The sequence below is a fragment of the Entelurus aequoreus genome, linkage group LG17 (genome assembly GCF_033978785.1).
Source record: "Entelurus aequoreus isolate RoL-2023_Sb linkage group LG17, RoL_Eaeq_v1.1, whole genome shotgun sequence".
Lineage (NCBI taxonomy): Eukaryota > Metazoa > Chordata > Actinopteri > Syngnathiformes > Syngnathidae > Entelurus > Entelurus aequoreus.
This window is the reverse complement of record NC_084747.1, coordinates 35592144-35602270: the sequence shown is the minus strand read 5'-3', so window position 1 is coordinate 35602270 and position 10127 is coordinate 35592144. Positions and strand designations below refer to the sequence as shown.

The window sequence follows — 10127 nt, the reverse complement described above, 5'->3', positions numbered from 1 at the left end:
ACAAGACTGATGAGACAAGATGACACTTTTACTGTAAATACAAAGCTTTATCACTTGGACTGTTCAACCCCAGGCCACTCTTGTAGCTGAATGTTTTCTACATTTTAAGATTAGGAACCATATGTGGCACTCTGGACATCATTCGTTCATTCATTGGTATTATTTATGTTCTTAACTGGGCCACCCCCATATCTTTATAAATGACATGTCATTTGTAAAGACATACCAGGCTGACAATAGGATAATGTAAACAACACTGCCAGAGCCGCAATGAGTTTATAGTAGGTGTGTGAATGATCAACAATCAATATTATTGGCAGAAATAGAGGGCCCCAAAATCAAATTTTGCTTAGGGCCCCATGGAGGCTTGGGCCGGCATTGGTTGCAACTAATCGCTGGACTCATTATTCACCCTGGAGTCCGGAGCTACGGAGACCCACTGCCGGGTAGAGTGAAGGGTGTTGCCCCCAAGATACATCGGCCCTGGAGGAGTCTCCCCTGCGCCCCTCGACTACGGTCTGGGGAGCCGGAAGCAGGAAAGGTGCAAAACCTGATTACATAGCTGAAGCTGCTTCTAAGGGGAGGGGTCACATTATGCAGCAGCCTAGCACTGGTTCATAAATAGTTCAAACAAAATGTTCTTGGAGCGGTGTCAGGTTTGCCCCTTCTCTGCTCGTCCGCCTTATCTTCTTGGAGACTTCGGGTCCTGATAAGGCCCAACCCGTGGCTGTCCAGATCTGAAAAACAGACACTTCTATGACGAGGCGCATTCCAGACACACAGTGGAGATTTACAAGCTGTCCGCCTTTGCATGATAAAACAAGGACAGCTTTGTGAGCACACATGGATAGTAACCACTGAACTGCAAGCAAACACGTTGTGTGATAACTTATATACATTTATTCTGACAGTTACTCTGCAGATCTCTCGACAGTACAGACACTCAACAACGGCACATTTGCGGATTATAATTACTGGTTTGCCAAAAATATTTTTAACCCAATTAGGTGAAATTACATAATCTCCCACACCAGACAATATCTCACGGTACACTAGTGTGCCGCGGCACAGTGGTTGAAAAACACTGATGTAGAGCATGAAATCCCTTCGTGCCACCTGTTCACATGCGCTTGTAAAAGCATCACAATGCTCACATGCTCCCTCCTTTTACTTTGCTTCATCTATTCTATCATTTCAACATCGGGAGACATGTCTGAAGTCCTTCATGCAAGCACCAGCACTTTGGGACGGTGCATGTTCATCATCACAGGAGCCACCAAGGGATTCGGACGAGCGCTGGCACACCTGGTAAATGGCTGACTTACTAGGGAATTGTAAAATACAACAACGAAAGAAAGAGACCTTGTCATGTATTCTGCAGGCGTCACTGTATCTGAAGCCTGGGTCGGTCCTGCTGCTGGTGGCTCGCTCCCGGTCTTTGCTCCAGGAGCTGAAAGAAGAGCTGCAAAGCCTGAAAGAATGCCAGGGCCTAACAGTTCACTGTGCAGAAGCCGATCTGAGCATCAGCGAGGGCGTGAAGGAGACAGTGGACATAGTGAGACAGCACACATAGAAAGATATAAATCATGTACTTCTTGTCAACAACGCTGGTGCGTCTTGCATTGGTACAACCACACAATTTATTTCACTGCACATCTTCTAGAGCGGTGTTTTTCAACCACTGTGCCGCGGCACACTAGAGATACAGTCTGGTGTGCCGTGGGAGAATATGTAATTTCACCTATTTGGGTTAAAAATATTTTTTGCAAACCAGTAATAATAATCTGCAAATGTGTCTAGAGGTCGGCAGAGTAACCATGTTGTACTCTTCCATATCAGTAGGTGGCAGCAAGTAGCTAATTGCTTTGTAGATGTCGGGGACATGGTTGGTCGTGATCACAATATGCAGACGATCGTGTGCAAGTAAAAATGTATCTAATGCTTAAACCAAAAATAAACAAAAGGCGAGTGCCGCTAAGAAATGGCATCGAAGCTTTGGGAAGGCTATGCAAAACGAAACTAAAACTGAACCGGTTGCAAAGTAAACAAAAACAGAATGCTGGACGACAGCAAAGACTTACAGCGTGTGGAGCAGACAGCGTCCACAAAGTACATCCGTACATGACATGACAATCAACAATGTCCCCGCAAAGAAGAATAGCGACAACTTAGATACCCTTGATTGTTAAAACAAAGTAAATGCGGGGAATAGCTCTCAAGGAAAACATGAAACTGCTACAGGAAAATACCAACAAAACAGGAAAAGCCAAAATAGGAGTGCAAGACAAGAACTAAAACACTAAACACAGGAGGACACCAATAAACTCCAAATAAGTCACGGTGTGATGTGACAGGTCGTGACAGTACACCTACTTTGAGACAAGAGCTATAGTGATGCCTGGTTGGTTATGTTTTGAATTCATATCCAACACTTGCGAGAACAACTTTTTGTTGTCAATATCGGCTACTGAGTTTCATTTTTTAATGTTTTCTGCTGGTGGTGTGCCTCCGCATTTTCTCAAAGAAAAAAATGTGCCGAGGCTGAGGTTCAAAAAAGGTTGAAAAACACTGGTCTAGAGCCAGTGGTTGTCAATTTATTTTCCTCCAAGTGCCACCTCAGAAAACACTTGGCCCTCCAAGTATCACCATAATGACCAATATTAAAACAACAGTAGCATAGTAGGCCTAAATACTTATTAAAAACAAACATAACAGAGGTTTTATTTAACAAGTATATTTAATATTTTTGACTACTGCAACATTACACACAATGTGAACAGTAACACTATGTTTGAATATTTAATTGATTCTTTGACGTACCACTGGATGAAGCCCTTGACCAGGTTGAGAATCACTGTCCCAGAATTTATCAAACATTCAAATTCAAATTGAATGATAGCACTTATTGAGCACATACAGTAGTATGCATATGAATTCAGTGGAGAGTTATTACATTAGACAAAGATGGTGCAACATGTTGACATCCAGAAGTATGTGACACCATTTTGTTGACAAAACAACTACAAATGAATTAAAGAGTAATAATAATAATAATAATAATAATGAATTGCATTTGTTATGCACTTTACATTTGTTAAAATCTCAAAGTGCTACAAAGTATTAAAAATAAAAATAGAAAGTAAGAATATATAATAAAAAAATTAAAATAGAAATTAATCATGACACACACTAGATAAAACAGAAACATAGATAAAGTAGAAATAAGAGCCTGAAAGCACTGGATAAAAAAACAGATAAGCAAGCAGTGCATTTAAAAACAAGAAGGCAGAGAAATTAGATAAAAGCTGTGCTAAAAAGGTGGGGTTTTAGTCCCTTCTTAAAATGGTCGACCGACTGTGGTGCTCTAAGATGGTCGGGGAGAGCGTTCCAAAGTTCGGGAGCGGTCGAGCAGAAAGCCCGGCGGCCCATTGATTGTAGCTTTGTCCTGATGGGTTTGAGGAGGTTAGTGTTTGAGGAGCGGAGGCTGCGGGTAGGGGGTTGAGGGGAAACTAGGTCCTTGAGGTAGGAGGGGGCGTTGCCGTAGATGCATTGGTGAGTGAGCAGGTTGATCTTAAATTGGGTCCGGGGTGCAATAGGGAGCCAGTGGAGTGATTTGAGGATAGGTGTGATATGATCACGCTTGTGCACTCTCGTCAGGATCCTCGCTGCGCTGTTTTGAATGTACTGGAGCTTTTTGATGCTCTTTTTGGGGACCCTGACGAGAAGTGCGTTGCAGTAATCAAGCCTGGAGGAGATGAAGGCATGGACGAGTCTTTCAGTGTCGGCTGGGGTGAGTGAGGGGCGGAGTCTTGAGATGTTGCGGAGGTGAAAGAAAGAGGTTTTGCGCAGATAGTTGATGTGGGCTTCAAAGTTCAGGTGGGGGTCCATTTTCACTCCCAGGTTGGTGACAACTGGGGAGAGTACGCAGGTCCGGTCCAGAGAAGGTGATGCTGGTTATGGGGCATGTGTTGATCTGGTGTGGGTGCCTATTTTCATGACCTGGATGTAAGTGTTTGTTTTGTAAAATGACTTTTTGAATTTGTTGCAGAACAATGAAAAACATCTTAGCAGCACTCGTATGAAGCAATACTAGTTTATTATAAGGGTTCTAAATGGCAGTACATTTGAACAGAGAGTGAAAGTGCGTTATTTTCCAAAATTTTATTCTGAGTAGAAATGAAAATCCATAAAATTCAACAAAAAGTGGAACAAATACACATTACTGAAATAAATTATGTAAATATTAATTGTAATATTATTTATTCCAATCCAAAAAGTGTTAGGTATGGATTTGAATTACTTTTCTTAAGAAGTAGGAATTCTTATCCATCTACTATTTCAAGATCTACAATATCAATGTCCATAAAGACATATTTAAAAAGGAAGCACTCTGCTGAAGTAAATGTACAATGCATAACTTAATTTACAGAGTGATTCATTTGAAGGCAGAAAATACAGTGACAGTTATGTTTTCCTTCATTCTAGGAGGAAATTATTTTTCAACACCTATCTTAATGATAAAAAAAAATTATAATAAAATAAAAAGTCTACAAACAAAATGTTGTTTTGAAAAGAAAAAAAAACGTTGAGCAGGAGACCGTGACCTTAACCTTTCCACCTTGAAAAGCACAATTTAACTGTGATTAATAAAACATTTCCATGCAAATTCTGTAGTTCTGGTTGAGAATGTGAATGAGGTCGTTCCATTCCTTTGTCACTTTATATGAAAATGCTGATTGTGCAAAAGAGGTTTTACATCTGGGTACGGTACACTGCCCCCTGGTGGAGGCTCTTGTGTTTCTAGTTGTCACGGCAGATGACAACTGGACAAAGTGCTTAAGTGGCGCTGGTGCAGGGTTATTTAGGATTCGATGGGCCATTTGTATTGATGCTAATCTTTGAATGTTAGCAAAATTTAACAATCTATATTTTTGGAGAACTAAACAGTGATGGCGGTGTTGTGGTTTTCGGTCAAGGATTTTGAGCGATTGTTTGTGCAGGGTTTCCAATGGCCTCAGTGTCATTTTGCTTGCTTGGGACCAACATGTTATACAATAATAAAAACGAGACATAATCATTGCATTAAAATAAGAGCTGCCTCCAGTGTGGCCCTTGACAACCCATAGAGTGTTTCTGCTAGGAGCCGGCCCTAAACCTGATATGGTTCTATGTTATCACCATTGCTTTCCAATTGGTAACAGCGGGTGCTACTAAGCACATTTCCTATTACTGTAACTAATCAGCCACATGTGCTAAGATAAACCTGATTCAAAAAGTTCAGAAATGTTTTTTTTTTTCTTTGTTGTAACAACGAGCCTTGCCAATAAATACAAAATCTTGTTTATTGCGCTTTTGTATTTGTAAGAAAAATGCTTATTTTGACCATCTCCAGAGCACAGGATTGTTTATTGTGCAGCACAGGATAACACACAACATTTACTGACTGACCTGTGTGTGTCAGAAAGCACCAGAACAGTCGGGTTAAGGGGAGGCAGGTCTTTACTGGTTGTCAATCTTCCCGCAGCTGTCCAACATCCCATCAGACTCCTGATAGACAGAAGCAAGTGAGGGACAAAAATAACCATGTGGTACTTGGCACCAACCAACTCATAGGTGCTGTGGGGGGTTTTCCAGCCTGCTGTTGAAACCCACACCAACAAAGACCCATTATTGGGTCTCACTGAATGACAAAGTGTGTTTCAGGCAATTTCTGAGCCAATCACAGCTTGGGTCTTTGGACAATTTGTCGTTGTGAGAAATCATATTTGTCAGAGACAAACCCCCAACCTGTATTATGTACCTTAGTGGTCCATCTCAAAAAGTTGATGGCTATTTCAAGTACCTTAGGTATGCACGGTGCAGTTGTCTTTCTAGGAGGAACCCAGTGGAACTGGATTGGTCTGTGGGATTCTGAACCGGCCCAACCCCTAACTAAGTATTTGGCGCCCCCACCATCAGTGAGAAGTGCCACTCGTCCTCCTTCACCGGACCCATAGTCTGTCCAGCACCATCCCAGGAAGCGGTACCTAGGAAGCAGGGTTGCAGCCATGGAAAATGTGACAATATTTGACTCACCTGGAAAGGGGAGGGGCCTGAAGGCTAACAAGGAGTTTTGGGCCGGAGACGTCATTTTTTCCGACCCCTGTCTCGCAGCTGTTGTCTTTGACAGGTAAGATGGACAAGTGAGGAGTGGACAGAAGTGTCCTTTATTGTTGTAAATTGTACAACATTCAGAGAGATTTTAATGATAAAACATCGGTTTACAACATTTTTACTGTAATTTAAGTAGGAATTTGAGTGTATTTTATAAGAATTTTGGTGTGAATTCAGCTAAGTTTAAATTTTCCTGAAGGAATCAATAAAGTACTATCTATCTATCTATCTATCTATCTATCTATCTATCTATCTATCTATCTATCTATCTATCTATCTATCTATCTATCTATCTATCTATCTATCTATCTATCTATCTATCTATCTATCTATCTATCTATCTATCTATCTATCTATCTATCTATCTATCTATCTATCTATCTATCTATCTATGACAAATAAATAGTGAAATTATGGCAAAAGTATGTGGACAACTGAAAAAAACTTCGACATAATAGTATTGCTAATATTTTGCCTCTCTCATGTAGTGAGAAATGTCACCAAAATATTAGGCTTGAGAAACAGTTCTACACCACTACAAACAACAATGTTCAGTACCAATTAACTGTGTTAAACACATTTCTGCGAAGTAGGATTATTATTGATAATTCAAACATTTAAATACATTTTTAAAAAATATTAGAGTCCTCTAAATGTTAAATATTGCCATATAGTCACATTTGCATCCAATTCACCCAATATAGTAGCCTTGAGTGTGTTCACCTTTTTGACCCCGGGGCCCAACTTTTTCACTACAGAAGGGCCTGGGGCCCAGTCAAGTATTAACACTGGATTAGTAATTTAATTCTTCATTTTAATTACATTCAATAATTATATCTGTCCTACTTACAGTTTATTATGTTAACAACCTTGTCAAATGATATGGAACCAGGAGTTAATAAAAAAAGATTGGTATTTATTCAACACATAAACCTTAGGCTTAGGTCAGGCTGATTCGAAAAGAAGTACAAATCAAATGAACTGCATAAGAAGCGACTCATAAATAACTCATGAAAAATAAATGTACATACAATGATGTAATTCTGAAATAAACTCAATTAATGATAATAATCAATATGTTTTTAATGGAACTGTCAATATAATTAAAGTGCAAATTAAACTTATGCTTCAAACTTCTTCTGTTTGTTTGATATTGCCATTACTGCCACAAGTGCTGGAAAAGTGCGACCCATACGGATCACAGCTAAGAAACAAGTATTTTTTGGTGCCCCCAATAAAATGGTTAAGAAACCTTATATTAAAGTACTCATCGGTAGCTTCATTGCTATGGCCATCACCCAGCCACTAAAACATGACCATGACATGGAGATAATTTTGTCAGAGTAATTCCTCTAAGCCCTGCGAGGAGGTGGCAACTTGTCCAGGGTGTATCCCGCCTGCAAACAGTAACAAGGCCAATGATCAGTATGGAAGTATTATTGTAGCAAAATTCTTTGCAAACGTTTATCTCAATCTGTGCGCGTATGACCCCCCCACACTTATCGCAAAGTCCTACTCAGAGCATACGAGGGGCCGTTAGGGACATTATTCAGAATGACCTCTTACATACAGTACTGAAATGCTCTCACATAAACAACTGAAATGTTTTTCTCTCTCACACACTACTGAAACACTCTCATACAGACAACTGAAACACTCCTATACACACTACTAAAATGCTCTCACACAAACAACTGAAATGTTTCAGTAGTGTGTGTGAGAGAAAAACATTTCAGTTGTTTATGTGAGAGCATTTCAGAAGTGTGAATAAGAGTGTTTCAGTAGTGTGTGTGAGAGAAAACATTTTAGTTGTTTATGTGAGAGCATTTCAGTAGTGTATGTAAGAGTTAATTCTGAATAATGTCCCTAACGGCCCCTCATACAGAGCTAGTGTTCTGCATTTAGGGCGGTGCGGCAAATGATTGACACGACAACGTTATTATACCGACAGCATTTCACGTCAATTTCATTCAGTTGAAACCAACATTAGTTACATCACTATGATTTAATGTTATTGTTACGTTGACAGCACATTTCTGATCTGATGATCTTTAAAGTAAAAGTGGACTTCATTGCGTTACGTTGTTGGAGTTGTAGCAGACTGTGCATGACCAAAGATCGTATATTGAGAGAGGATGATCTACCGCATGATGCTGTACAGGGCACACGATGTGCGACACAAAGTACATTTGCAGTTAGGTGTCCTCGATGGTAGTTACGGCCACACATGTCCTTCGCTGTCATTCCACATGGATCACGCAAAAGCTGTGTTATTGATGTCGAAAATGAAATGCCAACTGAGTGTTCTACACTTTTCCCAAGCAGCTGTAGGTAGCTGATAGCTGGTAGCAATCTCAGTCAGCCTAAAATGCTGCGCTGAATGTCTGATACTACGTCCCGCTATTGTCTTTTGACATCAAAGTCTCACAAATGTGGAGATGTGTTATTGGTGAGGCAGTGTTGAGGATAAAGTCCATCAAAAAGTTGTTCTAATAAAAGTTGGTCGATTTAGGATTGTTGCAGTGAAGATACAGTAACGTCCAGATTAGCTGGTTATGTTGTTTAGTTTATCGATCGCCACAGTATAATAATAGAAAATAAGATAAATACTGCACTGTAATACCTATAATGTTACGCTTGGGTCGCATGTTTATGTGCGGGTCGTTCTCCCAAGATTCAGCAGGAACTCCGGAGGCAAAGTGAAGGTAAGAATATGATTTATTGTCCATAAATCACAAAGAATACAAAAATACAAGATCCAAACAAAAGAGACGCGTGCCGATTGCCCGGGGAGCAAAGGAACTAGCTAGCGCGAAAGCTTAGCATAAAAACAGGAATCCAGAATCATAGAAGCTGGGAATCATCAAACGTAACTGTTGCAAGGAAGCAAATACGAAAGCCAGACTGAGTGTGGCGAAAAGCAGGGAATAAGTAGCTCTCTGATTAGTGCCCAGGAGCAGGTGAGTGTCCTGAACACTAATCAGAGGCAGTTGCAAACTGCAGTCATGGCAACTAAAACACACAACCCAGGGGTGCTCAAAACAGGAACTGAGGGAGTCAAAAACTAAACAAGCTTGATCCGGGCAGCGGATCATGACATATAATACAAACCCCGTTTCCATATGAGTTGGGAAATTGTGTTAAATGTAAATATAAACGGAATACAATGATTTGCAAATCTTTTTCAACCCATATTCAATTGAATGCACTACAAAGACAAGATATTTGATGTTCAAACTCATAAACTTTTTTTTTTTTTTTCAAATAATAATTAACTTAGAATTTCATGGCTGCAACACGTGCCAAAGTAGTTGGGAAAGGGCATGTTCACCACTGTGTTACATGGCCTTTCCTTTTAACAACACTCAGTAAACGTTTGGGAACTGAGGAGACACATTTTTTAAGCTTCTCAGGTGGAATTCTTTCCCATTCTTGCTTGATGTACAGCTTAAGTTGTTCAACAGTCCGGGGGTCTCCGTTGTGGTATTTTAGGCTTCATAATGCGCCACACATTTTCAATGGGAGACAGGTCTGGACTACAGGCAGGCCAGTCTAGTACCCGCACTCTTTTACTATGAAGCCACGTTGATGTAACACGTGGCTTGGCATTGTCTTGCTGAAATAAGCAGGGGCATCCATGGTAGCGTTGCTTGGATGGCAACATATGTTGCTCCAAAACCTGTATGTACCTTTCAGCATTAATGGCGCCTTCACAGATGTGTAAGTTACGCATGTCTTGGGCACTAATACACCCCCATACCATCACAGATGCTGGCATTTCAACTTTGCGCCTATAACAATCCGGATGGTTCTTTTCCTCTTCGGTCCGGAGGACACGACATCCACAGTTTCCAAAAACAATTTGAAATGTGGACTCGTAGGACCACAGAACACTTTTCCACTTTGCATCAGTCCATCTTAGATGAGCTCAGGCCCAGCTAAGCCGACGGCGTTTCTGGGTGTTGTTGATAAAC

The 10127-nt window shown here is 40.5% G+C and overlaps 1 protein-coding gene across 2 annotated transcripts in view; it reads left to right on the top strand.

Annotated features, from left to right (window-relative positions):
* Positions 1-5766: 5766 nt before the first annotated feature.
* Positions 5767-10127, top strand: part of smyd1b (SET and MYND domain containing 1b) — a 39454-nt gene continuing 35093 nt past the window's right edge. For both annotated transcript variants that reach the window (XM_062024220.1, XM_062024219.1), the window contains exon 1: positions 5767-6169. In XM_062024220.1, coding sequence (XP_061880204.1) covers positions 6048-6169 — 122 coding nt within the window. In that variant the 5' untranslated portion in view covers positions 5767-6047. The remainder of the gene's footprint in view (positions 6170-10127) is intronic.